This window comes from Bipolaris maydis (assembly GCF_028858645.1).
Source record: "Bipolaris maydis strain C4 unplaced genomic scaffold PSV08scaffold_1, whole genome shotgun sequence".
Taxonomy (NCBI): Eukaryota; Fungi; Ascomycota; class Dothideomycetes; order Pleosporales; family Pleosporaceae; genus Bipolaris; species Bipolaris maydis.
The window spans coordinates 2,802,236-2,818,266 of record NW_027093857.1 but is presented as its reverse complement, the minus strand read 5'-3'; the positions used below and the strand labels follow the sequence as shown (position 1 = coordinate 2,818,266).

Genomic DNA, 16,031 nt, shown 5'->3' with positions numbered 1-16,031 from the left:
TTGGCGGGGGGCGTTTTTCTGATTACAGAGAGATGGAGAAAAATATCGTTTTTCTGGCATGTTTTGAACAATCAATAAGCCAGAACACACCATTTTCGCGTCTCACCGATGTAGGCACTGCCAACCGAACAAAAAAGAATGTCATTTTCATTATTCGGCCTTTTGGAGATGGTGATAGGGTGGGGGGTATGCAATTCGAGAGAATCCAACAAAACAAAGAACATTGTTGCGTCAAATAAACCCAATAGACACTCACAGGAAAAAAAAAACGAACAATTCCGCCGCTAATTCGTCACCACGTCTAACCCGTTTCTTTCTCTCGCTCTCGAATTCCGAAAACAACCAAAAAAAAGGAGAGAAGAGAACAAAAGATGGCCGAAAAGTATACATGTATGTGTGTGTATGAGTAGTATATGTGTAAATATATAGCCCAAAACAACTTTTGGCGCGCGTTTTGATCTTTTCTCCCTAGAAGGGGGGGCGCAAATAAATCATTTTTTTTTTACCTAAAGCGCGCTGTGCATCTACCCATGACCTCGCCCTGGCAGACGAGCTCGGCGTTGAATTCTGAGCCGTCCAGAGTGAGGTAAATATCAAAGTATACGCGGTAAAAAGTGCCTTGGGGGGTATCCATGCGTTCAAAGTCCTTTTCGAGGTTTTTCCGTGACAGATCCGATGTCAGTGTGACGACTTCCTTGATGCCTGTTTTTTCTCATGTTAGAAACCAATCAACTGTATGATTGAGATTGGGCAAGACTTACGAGGATCCTTGGTGTACTCTGGGCAGACATCATCGTCACATGCGTACAGAATATCCTCGTACATGAGGGTTGCACCTGGCGCCACCTGCCTGAAGAACGAGACCTTGACGGGCTCGCCGATCTTGACTCTTTGACCCTTTTGCACAAATATCTGACGTGTGTACTTGCAACGATCTTTGCCGTCGAGCGAAGGGACGCGGTATTGTTCTGGGTGGTGACCCTCCTTGAAGGGCTGAAGGGTGGCCATAAGGTAATGCCTACGTGCAACACGGTGTGTAACGATGCGTTCGGTGATACCGGCGGTAACGGCTCCCTTGACAATGGCGGCGACCGAGTCCATGGGTCGAACAACCTTGGACTGGAATTGGGGAGGGACGTGGAGCTTGATTTGTTGGAAGAGGTACTCCGAGGCACCAAACCCACCGACGACCAGGACATTCTGCATCAGTTAGCATTGGACAGATGTGGCCTTGTAAGTCGAGTGTTATTTTACCTGTAATGACCTGTTCTGCGCCTGAATAGCAATGATTTGGTTCCTGACAAGCTCAAGAATTCGGTTCACCACAGGCTCAAAGCACTGCAGAATCTCCTCGTTGGTAAAAGTCATGTATCCTTCTTCGATGCCCGCTTCAGGGAACTCGGCCTCGATGCCAACGTCAACGGCCCATTTCTGTCCATTGTTACGGAAGTCGGCCTTTATCCTGTTCTCAAAGTCCATGATGCACTTGGCGTAGACCTTGCCGGCAGTCTTTGAGCCATCCGGGAGCTTCATTTTCCTGATTTTGGCACGGAGAATGTTGCTAAAGTTGCGGTTGAGCGCCGTGGAACCGCACGAGTCACCAGAGCCTGCTGTGCACTCGGCGACGGAGAAGGGTTGCTCCTCTTCAACCTCGTAGGCGATCAAATCGACGGTACCGCCACCACAATCGACAATGAGCACGGCGTCGTGTATCTTGAGGTTGAGCAGACCAGTCTTGGAGCAGAACATGGCAGCAGCCTCGGGTTCAGTAATCAGTGTCAGCCTGTTGTCGTTTTCGTCGCGAAGGAAGCCCGCCTGAATGGCAGCCGCGCGCGTAGCAGCCTTTCCAGCATCGTTCCAGATGGCAGGAACTGTCAGATAGTACCTGATGTTGCGCTCTTCTCTGTTGAATACCTCGCCCAGCGTCTTCTGCAGCTGGTTCCGCATCGCCTGTCGGAGGTGGAAGAGGTAGTCGGCAGCGACATCGATCTCAGACTTGCCCGGGGGTAGCGGGGGCAGGTTGATGGGGTCAATGTATGTGTTTCCGGACAGCATCAGCTGCAGCTTGAACCACTCGACCTTTTGCACGCCAGGCTTGGGGTAGCCCGTGGGGGCCAAAGCATCGGCAATGTCAGGACCCCAGCCAACAACCTTTTGGTACTGGTCGTAGTAGAGCACCGTAGGAATCTTTTGTTTGGTCTGGTTGCCCGCGCCAGGCCACTCGGTAATGATGTCTTCCTTGGCCTCAGTGTTTGTCGCAAAGGCGAATGCGACACCGGAGAAGGTGGTGCCCTGGGTGCGAGTGTTGCGGTCAGCTTCTGCGCGCGTTGATGCCCAAGGGCCGTTTACTCACAAAATCAATGCCGACAATCAGCTGCGCCTTTGAGCGACCCTCGCCCGCGACCTCTGCCATGGCGTTGGGCCTGTTGTACACGGCGGGCGGGCCATGGGGCGTAGGCGCACCAGGCGGGGGAGGAGCCCCATAGCCGTGGCCATAGCCAGGGCCCGGAGGCCCTTGAGGAGGGTATCCAGGCGGGCCAGACTGGGGAGGGTAGGGCGGCTGTTGGGGAGGATAGCCAGGCGCAGACGTGTTGATGGGCGGGAGGGGACTCGCAGGGCGGCCGTGGGCAGAGGGAGGCGCACCGAGGCCGCCTGGAGGAGCATACGTGTATGAGGGCGGGCGGCCCAGGGGATTCTGGGGATTCATGGGGAGCGAGGAGCTGCTGGAATTGGAGGCCTGAGGAGACAGCGAGGTTGGACGTTGCTGGCCGGTGGGGGTGGCAGCAGCAGCTGAGGGAGTGGGCGACGACGAGTTGTGAGAGGAGCTCTTTCGTTTCGAACTCACGAGGTTCTTGAAACGGGTGTTCATGGAATTCATCAGACTGCGAGCGAGCGAAGGCTGCGAGGTGCGGGTGGGGTGCGGTCAAGGATATCAGCGAGCGCTGCTGCTGCTGCGGCTGACGGCGAGCTGGGCACTGTCCCAAACCGCTCAAGGCTGTGTGAAGGAAGCCCCGCCAACTGGGCTGCGGCGCAGTCTGCCTCAAGGCTGACGGCGCGGCAGCCTCGCGGTGGCCTTGCAGACGCACATGCGAATGCACTGGACGGACGGATGGATCCAACTGCAAATGCAAATGCAAATGCGAATGGACATGCAGAGCATCGCGCTCCGCTGTCCTCGACCGCAGCAGTCCTGGCACGCACACACATACACCCGCCGCGGGGTCGCCCAGCACAAGGGCCGGGGCATCTTCCGCCGTCAGCATCCTGTGCTGAGGGCAATAGGTGCTTAGTAGCGTACACGACTGGCGACCAGACCGGAATCGCCTGCGCTGAATCAGCCCCTTCCAGCCGCCGTCCCAGCCCACACGTGACGCATACCCCGTCGCAGAATGCCCATTCTGCATGCCCGCACTTGGCCTCTTGTCTGTCCTCTGTCCTCTGCCCATGCCACGCTATGCCATGCCATGCCATCCATGCCACAAGACCCACCAAACGCCCCCAGGGTCCGCCCACGCCCTCCCGGCCCACGCCCCCAACACCCGCCGCCATGGCTGTACACCACGTACTTGGACTCGCACTGCACACAAGCCATCCACTGAAAACTGTCCCATTGCCACCATGGCTAGTATGTCGCTATGCCGACCTATCCCTGAAATGCTAAACAAACAAAATTCGTGGTATCCAAAAGCCCCGTAAAACGCCAACAAAACCCACCCACACTCGCCCCCTCCAAAAACGCCGCGCCCATGCCATGGTTGTTCCTGTTCCTGTTCCTGTCCATGCCCATCCCCAATCCCGTATCCTCTAATATTTCCTTTCTTCTCTAAACCCACCAGTGCCCTGCCCCCTGTCCTACACCTACACCATCACTCCAGCGCCCCAATCAGCACCATCCACCCCAGCACGCCCGACACCACCAGCAGCACAAACGCAACCACAAACATGGCCGCAATCCTCTCCACCGAATACCGCACGTCGTCCGGTCTCTCCAAGTCCACGCCCACCTCGCTTTCGGCATCCACCTCGCCGTACTCCCCCTCTTGGCCCGGCGGAATGTGCTGGATCAGCGTGTCGCGGTAGCTCTGTCGTACGGCAACCGCATACGAGGGTGGTGCTTCGCCTGTACACGACGCGTCGCCGTCCTCGACGTACGTTTGCGCTGCCACGAGGTGCCCAAGCGGTACGTCATCGGGGCTGCCTGGTCGTGATACATCGTTATAGGGATGCGTTATCACCTCGTCCACCATCACCAGCTGCCGGTATTCGTGGCCCTCATGACGACAACCTGGCGGCACGACTGAGTGCGCGCCCATTGGCACTTCATCTTGGTACCGGTCGTGGCTTATGTATGGGGGCGGGGGTGGCAGTGTCGAGAGTAGTGGTTTGTTGCTCGGCGCCGTCTCATCTGAAGAGGCGGCGGCTGCTGCTGCTGCTGGGCATTGTGTCGACCGTGGAATTGCTGCGTGGAATCGAAAATCGCCACATGGTGCTGATATGGTAGTGTTCTATGCCAATCGTCAATCGAGGGGGGTCCTTTCTTTGGAACGGTAGCTTTGATTAATTGTCTGTACCTCCATGGTGGCTTCCCGGAGCTGTAAATGTCGAGGAAGCTATGGCATATGATGGGCGCTCAGTTAATACACACAAAGAGAGGTGCTGTTGAGCCAAATTAGTAGAGACTGCCTGTGCTACGTATGACATAAGAAAGGAGATTGGCATTTTAAGAAGGGGACATGGTCAGCAAGTGGTAGGCAGCTACAGCAAACGCTTAGGCCGCAGCCGCAGCAGCGCAGTAGTCTATCACGGCCCCCCACCAGACGACTGGGATGATGTTGCTGCGGCCATGGCAGAGATATGCGCCTCCAACTGACGGTAGTGGCTGGCGCTGGGGCGCGCGGGGACAAGGTCGCTCGCTAGCCACGAGCTTGAGATGCAATGCCGATCACCCGAACAGGCACACTCTCGCAGCCTAGACGACACACGGAGCATTTGTTTCCCATCATCAACTCGACCTCTGCCTTGATTCCTTTTCCTCTACTTTTCCTTTTTTTCAGAACCGAGCTACATCTCCTTTTGTTCGCTCGCTGCTCATCAGTACGACTAAGCACAGGGATTCATGTAAGCCCTACCTCCCGCACTGTCTCCAGTCACAGAACTCAAATCGAACAACCATGCCGCGAGAAAACTTGCACATGGTAACTTTGTGAAGGAAGCATTCCAAAATAAGTACACAAGGCATCTGTGAACTTTGGAACTTGCTTACCATGGCCAAATCGCCGGGTCCAATCAAACTTCTCCCCCTTCCCCAAAACGTACGCTCTACCATATACCCTAAAAGCGTAGTCTACGGAAAGCAGCGCACGCGGGTGGATCTGAGCCAGAAAAAAAAACAGTAGATCAGACATATAGCTCCCCCCCCTCTCCGCTGATTCGACTTTCCTAGACTATCGGAAAGTTTAGCTCGACCCAAAAGTCTCTACACCTGCAGAGTCTCCCCCTGTACACGCAAGTCGCAAGTTCCTGGTTTGCAAAACACGGCATTCCGACGCCCAGCCAAGTTGGCTGCGGCCGTGCCCTTCGTTGGAACCACGTCGCAGCGCATCCACCTGCTTTCTGCCTAGCACACACACACACACGCACATGTTGAGCGGTACCCGCAACTTTGACCAATTCGAAGCACAGGCAGAAAAAAAGGGGGAGGGTTTGCCCATGCGCGTGTTTGAACCAGTTGACGCGAATGGACGTGCACACTCCGACAGTGAGAACGATACGTCCGGTTACGCCCATTGAACGTCTTTCGTCAACTTTTTTTTTTGGTTTTTGTCTGTAGTCCTGAACCACAATTGTCCATGGTTTGCGAATTCACAGGCTTCTGGGTTTTCCCATTTACCAACCGGGAAAGCCTAGCTCGGCCCCGCTTTCGCCGTCAAGTTACCTTCATCTAGTGATGATGGCCAGTTTTGCTGCCACGTTTTTTTTGTGGTTGCGAGTAAGTTGCTATCGCGTTTGCTGGATAGTGTCTGCAACTGGTGTTTGATGATGCGGAAATTGATGACGCGAATAATCCTTGACCTTGAATGAAGAATGGAAGAAAGTAGTGCATACACGGTAAGGAATAACTTTCAATTGGAGCGTTTTGGTATCGAGAAAGAAGAGATACGAGATACGCGGTTGTTTGTCGGTAAAATACGAACAGGGCTTTTGAAGACAATTTAGCAAAATGACGGACACGCGTTGCTCTCATATCATGTTGTGGACTCAGCGCGCCGGGGTAGATTCCGCTATGCCTGATTAGGTTAGACTAATCGGGCTGAAAAGGGTGCTGCGTCTTGAGATATCAACCACGCTGATCTACAACATGATACTCCCTTTTAAGGAGGATATGGGGGCAGAAGACATGGATGTAGCAAGAGAATCGGATAGCAATCGTAAAAGCCCCTACAGTAGTCTTGTTGCTGCCTCTGATTAACGCAGTAGTTCCACGCCCCGAGTAGCACCAATCCCCTAATCCGCGCTAAAACTCCCTAGTAACAATCAAACATGTATACCAGAACAACACAACAAGCACAGGGAACAAAGTAAAATTCTGACTACATGGAATATACTCTATCCACGACAATAGGCCCACATTTTGAGACGCCCACAATAAGCCTGATAGTGTACATTGCTAGCCGGAAAAACTGAAAAGAACTTGTTACATCCAATGCGAAATCTCAGAACCGCAAAACTATCAACTCCCCGTCTATTTTCTGCTCGAAAATCAGTTCGTCTTCGCAATTTCTACGCCTCCTGTGGCTCCTAGCGCCTTCTTGATATCTCCATAAATTGCGAACTGTCCAGCAGTCAAAGTACCGACCATGAAGAGACGAGCACCGATACCACCGAAAGAACCACGGACACCAAGCTCCTTGGCGATCTTGATCAGACGGCTGGTGGTTCCCTCTCCGGGCAGGCCCTTGGTCTTGTTGATCCTGGAGAGCATAGTGTCGGCAGGCTGCGAGATGATGGCAGCGGCGAAACCAGCCATCAGACCGGAGCTCAGGTTGTAGAAGGTCTGCATGCCAGAAGAGGTCTTGCTCTTGTCGACGACGGTGTAGATGGCCTCGTTGACCTTCTCGAAGACGACGAACTTGGCCATGGTGTAAGGAACCCTAGGTCGGATGGTTAGTTGGGGATCAGTCTGGCATCAAAAAGACTGTGACGTACTGCTTGAACAGGATGGGTCCGAAACCAGAGTAAAAGGCACCGACACCCTCGTTCTTCAGAATCTTGCTGAAACCACCAACGAGACCGTTGGCAAAGGTTGGGTCACCGACGAGACGGATACGGGTAGCCTCAAGAGGGCAGAGGGCGACGTCGGCGAAGAACTCGGCAACGGCGGCGGAGGCGAGGTAGACGGCGGTACGGTTGTTGGAGGCGGTCTCGTAGCCGACCATGTTGATGGCCTGCTGCTTGAAGAACTCATAACCACCAAACTTGAAGGCACCCTGGAGGAAGTAACCGGCAGCGGTAGGACCGAAACCAGTCCAGACGGCACCGGCACCCTCATTGGCAATAACCTTTCTGAAGCCACCGATCAGGCCAGTGTTGTAGGTAGCGGGGTCAAGCTGTATCCTGGTCTTGACGCTGTGAAGATTGTTAGCTTGGCATTCTGTCGTCATTTTCCATGTGCCGCCGGGAGTCGCAAAAAAATATGCTCTCCACAGCCATTGTCATCGCCCAGAGTCATTGAAGAAGCGGAGAAACATACACATCGACGGGTGTGAGGGCACCGTGGGTGACGGAGCAGCAGACGGCACCAGCGAAAGCGAATCGCGCATACAGTCCAACGCCGGTGGGCGCGGCCGGATCGACTTTGGCTCCAATCGTAGCCTTTGCGGCGTCGAGCTTGGAGGAGCCGGTCGAGGTGGGTAGAGGAGAGGTGGCCATTTCGCTGATATGAATTGTAGACGCGAAGAGGGTGGAGTGGAGTGGAGTGGAGAGGTGAGGTGCGGTGCGGTGGTGTTGAGAATGGACAGATGGAGATCAAGAAACCCTAGTTGTTGGTGAGAAGTTTTGTGCTTGGCACAGGACCCGTTCTTTTCCGACCACAATCCGGATACCCGCCCTTGTCGGCATTCCTCCATTCACGTCACTGCACTCTAGTGCGTGCGCAACCGGAGCCCGGGTCTGTTAATCCCGCAGCCGCATCGCTTTCTTTTTTATATGTTTACTTACAATTCTCACCGCTCTATCAACGCGGAGCCGCCCTTGTTTTAATATCTAGCTCCTTAGAAGCATATTGCACCGCACTAACACTATGCTGAATCACATGTCAGCTCCGCGCCCCGCAACTAGCTTGACAATATTCAAACTTTTGCCCCCATTTCTGGCTAGAGATGTCGGAATGATTTGGTCACTTGTTACTTTAGTGCAAGTCAAGAGAAAATTCTAGTCTTGTGATTGTGCGACATGCAGTTGTGCTCTGATAAGCCACGTTATACGGTTCTTACGTCATAGGTGTATTCAAGGTAAATGGCATATTTGCCCCATCTCTCGAAGCGGTAGAGATACATGCGAAAGACAAAAATAGAAACAGATTTTCCTCCTTCGCCACCATGCAAAAAAGAAACACGAAGCCAGTAATTCCCGACCATATTTGCATTTCTCAGGTTACCAAGTCACTGGCTCTTACGACCACAAGCCACTAACCGTCTCTACTCCTCTTTCTACAACTGCCTTGACACGTGCTCGTAGCGCATTATTCGAACATTCTACATCCAAATCCTCCAGCCACACCTTGGCCACAAAGCGATCAAACTTGATCTCGACTCCTGGAACAGGAATGCCTAGGTTGTGCAAACGCTTCAACTCCTGTTTGTCCTCTGTAGACAATTGGTCATCGGTTGAATAAGATTCGGTGGCGCCATGAGTATCTGTTGCAGATGTAGCGTCAGGCGCTGTAGCCTCTGGAGAGGGTGTGTCGGCGTCTGTAGTAGCGGCTGGTGTTCCGTTGGTGGTTGCTGTTGTGGTACTGTTGCGAGGAAGTGTAATGGGACGGACAGCTTCTTCGCCGAATTGTGCCTCTAGGAAGAGGAAAAGGCGAGCAAGACGTGTCGAAGGGTCAGGTGTCCGATGAGGATGCGGTTTATCCTTGAAGCGGTGAGCAAATTTTATGGTAGAAATGTCGTCTGAAGCTGGAGGCCCATGGTTGTGCGAGTGTTGCTTTGATGATTCTTGTTGGATATGTTAGTAAATGATGTGACTGGAAAACATGATAGGGGCAAAACTTACGCCGTACAGCCGCTGGGGAGGATTCAACTGTGAACAGGACGGCGAGGACGGCATCGGCAATTCCATCGTTGATTACATTGCCTTCCCACTCGACTTCCACCCTACCACCGTTCTTGACGAGCACGCCTACGCAATCCATGACGGTGAATTTGATCTCCGTCCGGTTGACCTCCTCATCTGCTTCTTCCTTGTGCCCATTTTCAGTGCCGTTCATCTTGCCTTCAACAGCTGCATCAGTGAGACGAGTCTCCTTGATGGCACCAAACGTGCCTTCAAGAGCCCACCGTATCAAATCAATGCCTGCTGCCGACAGTGTAATATGTTGACGGCAAAGAATAGTCGTAGTTGTCAATCCAGCATACTCTTTCAAATCCTCTGGTGCCATGAGACTTATCTTGAAATCGTTCTGTATCAACACTCCACTGATGATGTCTATATTTTCCCCCTCCGATTCCTGCTTTGCCCCAGCCTGATCAGATTCACTGCCACCAGGGGTCAGAGAACGAGGCATTGGCGGAGTAATGGAGGCTAGCTTTCCCACAACTTTTGCGATCTTGTCGGTTTTGAAGGGGATGCGGAGTTCCTCACAGTTGGCCGGAGAGTAGATTTTAGTAGGAATGGTTTTTTGGGCATTGAAAGAGAGAAGCTTGGACTTTAAGCGGGTCATGTTGCCTTTTTCGCCGTGGACAAGAATCTAGGGTGTGTGTTAGTATCCACAATCAACTCTGAATGCTAAGCGTGAGGCTTTTAGGAACTTACGACAACTGGCGCGCCAACTTCCTGCACAAACTCCATGTTCTCTTTTCCGTCAACGTGAGCAGCAAAACTGTATTCCTGGACTGTGCACCGTCGGGGTATCATGGTCTGCTCATTCTCCCGTTGACCTGGTCGACGCGCTGTGTTGCTTGCTCGTGTCATTATAGCGGGGATTTGATCAGGCTCGTGTACAATATGCTTCGCCATTGTGCCTTCGACAGAGTAACCCGTGATGATGACACCGTTTCTCGGATCTGGCGCCCATCGCTCAAGCAGCTCACGTGATGTCCCTGACTGCATCATACCAGGTGAAGCCAGCATGACACAGCCTCCCAGATCATCGAAGCGCTCCAGACTCTTGAGTGATCGAACAAATTTGAAGTCCCAAGCTCCACGACGGCCTGTGTCGCCTGCTGCTTCGGCCTCTGCCATGCGCTCAGCGAAGAGTCGCTTGATGTTGTCGTTCATGGCCGAAACGTATGTTTGGTAGACCTGCATACACTTTCGCGCCAGACTCGAGTTGTAATAGATGGGTATTTTCTGGACCTCTGGATGTTTGCTCCAGTACTCGTCCAAGATGAGCAAAAGCTCTTGCGCTCGTCCCAGGGCAAAAACTGGGAGCAGGGCCCGGCCACCGCGGTTAAGCACATCAGTAATGGCTTTCATGAGCTGTGCTTCTCGCTCAACACGGGGAGTGTGCATCGAGATACCAAAGGTTGACTCAGTAATGAGAACATCAATCTTGACGCCAGGCGGTACGGAAGCTGACACCAAATGTCGGTCATCTTCTCGCGAGTAATCGCCAGTGAAGAGTATCTTTAAACCAGCAATCTCCATGAGGAACATGGCAGCACCAAGTACGTGACCTGCTGGATACGGTGTTATCCGTACACCAGAGACTGTGTGTGTAGTGTAGAAATCAATGGACTCAATCATGGGGTAGGTGTTGAGATGATCGGCCTCAGTGTACATTTGGATCTTGGTCTCAGAGTTGCTTGACATGTTGCCAACACGGACCGAATCTTGGATGAGCCACTTATAGATTGCTTTGGTAGGATGTGTCATGAAGACACGGCCCTTGAAGTTTGTTTTGGCAAGGACGTATGGGAGAGAAGCTGCATGGTCGACGTGAAAACTAGCCTAATGTCAGCCTACTGAACGACGGCCAACAAGGACAAGGACAAGCTCGGAGAGCAGACGTAGAGGAGGAACTAGATACAGGGGCGGAAAGCGGGGATTGGTACATCATTGAAGTCGAACGGGGAGGATGCAAATTATATTCCATTGATACTGATATACAAGTCGCTGAACTGCGAGTGCCCAATGTGCGCTCATGGTCCGACTCCAGTGATGCGCCAAACCCCAAGTCCCACAGCAAGCAAGATGTGCGTATACATACTGTGATATCAAGAGCACGTCTACAGTGCTAAGATCAAAGTCGTCGTAAAAGGGCATGGCGGACAAGCCCTCGTGGGCGGGGTGCATGCCGGCGTCGAGCTGCGCCTTGTTAGCAGGGTCGTCTTGGGCTCCGAGTCTATCTGCGCACCATGACCGTCTTGCCCTTGTACTGGATGATGTGACATGACCGCCCAACCTCGTTGCCGCCTCCCAAGCAGAGGAACATGAGCTCGTCGGAGGGATCTATAGGGTCGTCGTCTTCGGGCGCCATTGCAGCCGCCTTTCTCTTTGCAGCCATGGTTGCAGCAGGCAGGGTCAAACAAGCGCACTTCTTCTTGACGGACACGGGCGAGGCAAGAGGCGGATACTACAAAAGATGGGGGAAAGATGAGTGCCAGAGAACGCGTCGAAGGTGCAACAAAGAACGCTCTAGCTCAGCTTCACTCGTCAGATGGTCAGTGTCCGCGTAGCAATCATGCGCCCCAGTAATGACAGGCGAGGGTGAAGGTAAAGCTGCTGCTACTGCCTGGTGTTGTTGCGCGTTGGGTGAGAGTGAGGTGATGTTCCGTTGCGGCTGCGCTTTGTCGGGCGCGTCTGCCAAGCCCCAGTTAGTGCGCCTGCCACCGCTGGCGTAACTTCGTAACCTTGCTCCATCAAGACTCCCACAGGTATCGACGCGCCGACCGACACCACCCACCGCGACCGTCTACAGAAATCACGGCTCATCGCCAGCCCTGTCACCCGCACAATTTGCCACTCCCGGATGACACGCGGATAGACGCTTCTCGCCTGCGCAACTCCCCACAGGGGACGAGCTGCCCACCATGTCCTACAACCAGCAGTATCCTCCGCCCCAGGGCCAGCAGCAGCCGCCGCCGCCGCGCGCATTCTCTCCGCAAAATTACCAGCACTCACCAACGGCCCTTTCCCCGACCATGGGCAGCGGCATTCCTCCCAACAAGCGACAGCGCCTGTCGCCTAACCCGCCGTCGCCAGCACCGTACCAGTCGCCCTTCGGCATGCCTGGCGCGCCGGCATATCCCTCGTCGCCATACGCCAATTCCCCTCAGACACCCGGCTATCTATCGCTGCCAACATCCCCCGCCGCGATGCAGCCCCCGCCTTTCCACCAGCCGCAGCCCTACCAGCAACCAAATACGCACTCGCCCGCGCCACAGAGTTCTATGCCGCCGCCAAAGGTTCCGTACAGCAAGGCCACTGACAACTCGGAGTTGGAAAAGGCGAATGCGCGCGATTTGGACGTTAATAACATCAGCGATGTGCTCACCGGATCGGGTATCGACTTGCGCGCCGAGGAGGACAATCTGCTGCAGAACTATCGGAGCTTCACCTCACAAGGCTCTGCATCTACAGTATCACCGCACGGAAGTTTTAACAACTGGAACCAGCAAGGCCATGGCGCATACCAGGGAACCGGTCCGCTCAGCCAGGAAATGACCAAGGAGCAGCAGCAAGCCGAGTTTATCAGGAAGCACGAACAGGCCGCTCGGATCCTGAATGAGTCGGCTCAACACCCCTTGAATGACCCATTCCTGTCGGCAAGTGTGCTCCGGCACCGCATCGCAAAACGTGGATACGAGCACGGAATTCAGATCAACGTGGATGGTCTGTTCGACAAGATCCCTGACAAGGGCCAGCAAGAGATTACGCGCAGTACCCAGACCGGCGCAAACGGCGAGCAAATCATCGGTCTGGAAGCTGCCAGTCTGCTCAACCAGAATGCTCCGCTTGTGGAGATTCTGACATTAATAACTCTTGCTGCCGAGGAGCGTGTACGGACTCTTGTCGAAGATTCCTTTGCTCTGTGTCAAGGTCGCCAGAACACCTCCGATGGCGTCATCCCCCCTCAGATGGTTGATATCGCCGTTATAGATGAGAATGCTCAAGAAAAGATGATTCGGCCTGTTAATATCTTGAAGACACCATGGGAAGCACCGGATAGTGCTGTCAGCCCCACAGCGACAGCAAACAAGGGTGGGTTTATTCTTCGAGTGTTTGAAACAGCAGCTAACAGACATAGGCCTACCCAATGCAGCACGTCTACCTACACCACCAAGCGAAGCGCCGCCTACCCCCCAGCGGACATTTCAAAATGTCAACCGCGTCGCTAATGCACTTACCAAGCGCGTTCAAGACGACTACAAATGGGAACAAGAACGCCTTCGCAAGCGAGCCAAGCGACAAGCGGGTGTTTCCAGTACATCAGCAGATGCGCCAGCGATACCAATACCGCTCCCGGAGCCAGTTACAAAGAAAGCCTTGGCAGCTGCGAAGAAGCAGAGCCAGTCAGACGTCGTTGTATTCGGCAAAGCCAACGAAACAGCCAGCATGGCCCTCGGCGGAAAAAAGAAGAAGTATTCATGGATGACTGGTGGAGGCGGAGGCGGAGGTGGAGGCGGTGGAAGCGCATCTGGCGCCTCAACACCACGGCCTGTGGCAGCATCTGGCGGCAGCGGCACGGCAACACCGGCCGTCCAAGCGCCCGAGAAGGCCCTTATCGGCCGCAAACGCAAGTTCGGCGAGGCCATTGAGCAGACAGAGACGGGCGCTGGCATCCAACTTCGCGATCTCATTCACGTGCTCGAGAATGATGGCCGCGAAAAGAAGACGCTTACGCTCATCTTGGCACGCATGAAGAACACGGACAAGGATATCAAGACGGAGGTTAATAGGAACATGCCCCCCATCTCCACTAATGTACCTGGACGGGTATGAAGAAATTCAAGAAAGATTATTTTCTCCCGATTTTTTGGGGATCTTTTCGTTATTCGTTTGCATTCATCAGCGATGGCGTTCTCACATCCGGGTTGGGGTGGGAGGTTCAAATCGTGGAAGCTGACAAGGAGCAAAAAAAGAAGTGTTTTTGAGTGCACGTATATGTGCCTTTTTGTCATTTTTCTCTTTTCTTATTTTGCACTATCCCAAGAGCTGGGATAAAACTTTTTTTTTCTTCTCAAATGGATTGCGGAAAGGGTTCCATTAAGCTACCTTTTTCTGTTCTTTTGAACGGCTATGTACCCTTTTAAACAATGAAAGAAATGGTATAAATGTCTTGAATTGCATTGTTGACATGGGAACGCGTAATGTTGCTCGGGTTCCATCTTCTCTCTCTCTCTATGTTAGACATGTGCACGTTTTATTTCTGTGATTCCTAAAACCTAAACTAAGAGGTACCTCGGAAAATATTGGGGGCCACAGGCGGCGTAGAAATTGCGAAGACGAACTGAGAATTTGGTGGTGAAGTTAGAAAAGAGGGTTAGGTGGTGGTGGTTGGGTGTTGAGTTGTGATTTCAAGATTACACATTGCCTGTAACAACTTTTTACGTTTTTCGGCTATGGATGTACACTATCGCTTGTTTTAGACATGTTGCCCTTGAGTCTGTCTTGATAGAGTATGCTCAGTAGTCAGAAATGGATTTCCTTGTAGGGTTATTATCGACTTTTAAGATGCTTGGCAGATCGTGCCATGTACCTAATCGGGTTAGACTAACCAGACTGTAAAGAGTGTTACGTCTTGGCATCTTTTCCAAGTTATTATTAATGTTTAGTAGTTAGTCTTATATACGTTTTTTTAAGGGTATTGTAGTAGGTTCTCTTCAGTATCTCAAAGATTCTTTTATTACAATGCCAAGGGATCTGCAAGTTTAAGAGTTTAAATCTTTCTCCTGTATCACTGAAAAGTAATGCCCTCGACATTGAAGCCAGCTTTGATATTCAACCAAGTGTCTTTTAATATATCAATCTTAAGAAGGGGCTTTTCTGTTTTAGTTCAGTATAATCTGTTTTTATTATTTGCTCCCTAATAGACTCCTGCACTATTTTAGAGATTAAAAAATTACAAATCTTGCCAGCTTAGATAGCCTCGTATAAGCTGATACGATTATATCAAGTATACGCATTTCTTTTTAATAAACACAGTCCTGATGTTACCAGTAGCGTGTGATGGAGAGTGCAATATAGAGAGACTTTGATAGAAGATGGGGTCTATTATCTTCTCTTCTTACCTTTGTCTTTAACTACCCTCCGCTAGCTGTGCTGCTGTAAACGCTCTCGCTACGCTATAACAATCTATACACTTTTCTAAATTATCATCGTTTCTATATTTATTAGTATCTTCCGTTCTACATATTTAAATATCACTCTTCGTCACGCCATGTCCTCACCGTTCTAAGCTGGGCCGGCATCAGCAACGGGGCCTATAAACGCGCCACTATAAAACGCGTGCGCTGGCGAGGAGTAAGAAAACCTCATGTAAGCCCCGGAAAAATAAATAGCCTCTGATGAGTATTCCGGTGCTATTCATTCGTAAGTAAAAGAAAGTCCCTCTCTATTTATTTGCCGCTCGCACCAACGTCAGTTACGCGCCCCTTGACGAGCTCACTCTATACAACATTAATTATACCTTTACCCCAAGGTCTATCTCACGCAGCTTAAATATACAGCTTAACCTATTCGATAACAGTTTATAGCTACGCGCTTGAACGGAGTATAAGGAGCTCTGCGAGTTCCCATGTCTCTTATAGAGTAGAGCGGAAGAAGGCTACAAAGGTTAGAGCCTAGAATATGCCTAGTCCTAAAAGACA

At 52.1% G+C, this 16,031-nt stretch overlaps 5 protein-coding genes across 5 annotated transcripts; 1 reads left to right on the top strand and 4 right to left on the bottom strand.

Annotated features, from left to right (window-relative positions):
* Nucleotides 1-125: 125 nt before the first annotated feature.
* On the bottom strand, nt 126-2,869 carry PSV08DRAFT_358323 (uncharacterized protein; the record flags this gene model as incomplete). Its single annotated transcript, XM_066092956.1, has 4 exons — nt 126-702; nt 762-1,200; nt 1,255-2,292; nt 2,354-2,869. 4 exons carry the CDS (start codon nt 2,867-2,869, stop codon nt 503-505), a joined length of 2,193 nt encoding a protein of 730 aa, XP_065950033.1. The 3' UTR covers nt 126-502.
* Nucleotides 2,870-3,594: 725 nt separating this feature from the next.
* On the bottom strand, nt 3,595-4,282 carry PSV08DRAFT_259570 (uncharacterized protein). The gene has a single exon (XM_014220275.2). The coding sequence runs from the start codon at nt 4,245-4,247 to the stop codon at nt 3,867-3,869; it is 381 nt and encodes a 126-aa protein (XP_014075750.2). The 5' UTR covers nt 4,248-4,282; the 3' UTR covers nt 3,595-3,866.
* A 2,283-nt stretch (nt 4,283-6,565) lies between these two features.
* PSV08DRAFT_193612 (mitochondrial carrier domain-containing protein) lies at nt 6,566-8,059 on the bottom strand. The gene is made up of 3 exons (XM_014220274.1): nt 7,751-8,059; nt 7,207-7,626; nt 6,566-7,151 (listed from the first exon to the last, which is right to left on the bottom strand). The coding sequence occupies exons 1-3, from the start codon at nt 7,927-7,929 to the stop codon at nt 6,761-6,763; spliced, it is 990 nt and encodes a 329-aa protein (XP_014075749.1). The 5' UTR covers nt 7,930-8,059; the 3' UTR covers nt 6,566-6,760.
* A 359-nt stretch (nt 8,060-8,418) lies between these two features.
* PSV08DRAFT_398282 (beta-lactamase-like protein) lies at nt 8,419-11,981 on the bottom strand. Its single transcript, XM_014220273.1, has 5 exons — nt 11,576-11,981; nt 11,429-11,526; nt 10,033-11,164; nt 9,274-9,967; nt 8,419-9,215 (listed from the first exon to the last, which is right to left on the bottom strand). The coding sequence occupies exons 1-5, from the start codon at nt 11,723-11,725 to the stop codon at nt 8,671-8,673; spliced, it is 2,619 nt and encodes an 872-aa protein (XP_014075748.1). The 5' UTR covers nt 11,726-11,981; the 3' UTR covers nt 8,419-8,670.
* Nucleotides 11,982-12,251: 270 nt separating this feature from the next.
* PSV08DRAFT_398281 (uncharacterized protein) lies at nt 12,252-14,503 on the top strand (the record flags this gene model as incomplete). The annotated part of the gene is made up of 2 exons (XM_066093556.1): nt 12,252-13,422; nt 13,469-14,503. 2 exons carry the CDS (start codon nt 12,252-12,254, stop codon nt 14,161-14,163), a joined length of 1,866 nt encoding a protein of 621 aa, XP_065950032.1. The 3' UTR covers nt 14,164-14,503.
* Nucleotides 14,504-16,031: the final 1,528 nt, after the last annotated feature.

What these genes read in the sequence shown, in the direction of transcription:
- PSV08DRAFT_259570 (XM_014220275.2), bottom strand. Translation starts at nt 4,247, where the DNA reads ATGGTGGACGAGGTGATAACGCATCCCTATAACGATGTATCACGACCA.
- PSV08DRAFT_193612 (XM_014220274.1), bottom strand. Translation starts at nt 7,929, where the DNA reads ATGGCCACCTCTCCTCTACCCACCTCGACCGGCTCCTCCAAGCTCGAC. An exon ending in GCCCTCACACCCGTCGATGT is followed by an intron (nt 7,627 to 7,750) that starts GTATGTTTCTCC and finishes CAATCTTCACAG; the next exon opens with CGTCAAGACCAGGATACAGC. An exon ending in GGACCCATCCTGTTCAAGCA is followed by an intron (nt 7,152 to 7,206) that starts GTACGTCACAGT and finishes CATCCGACCTAG; the next exon opens with GGTTCCTTACACCATGGCCA.
- PSV08DRAFT_398282 (XM_014220273.1), bottom strand. Translation starts at nt 11,725, where the DNA reads ATGGCTGCAAAGAGAAAGGCGGCTGCAATGGCGCCCGAAGACGACGAC. An exon ending in GACGTGCTCTTGATATCACA is followed by an intron (nt 11,165 to 11,428) that starts GTATGTATACGC and finishes ACATTAGGCTAG; the next exon opens with TTTTCACGTCGACCATGCAG. An exon ending in AAGTTGGCGCGCCAGTTGTC is followed by an intron (nt 9,968 to 10,032) that starts GTAAGTTCCTAA and finishes CACACACCCTAG; the next exon opens with ATTCTTGTCCACGGCGAAAA.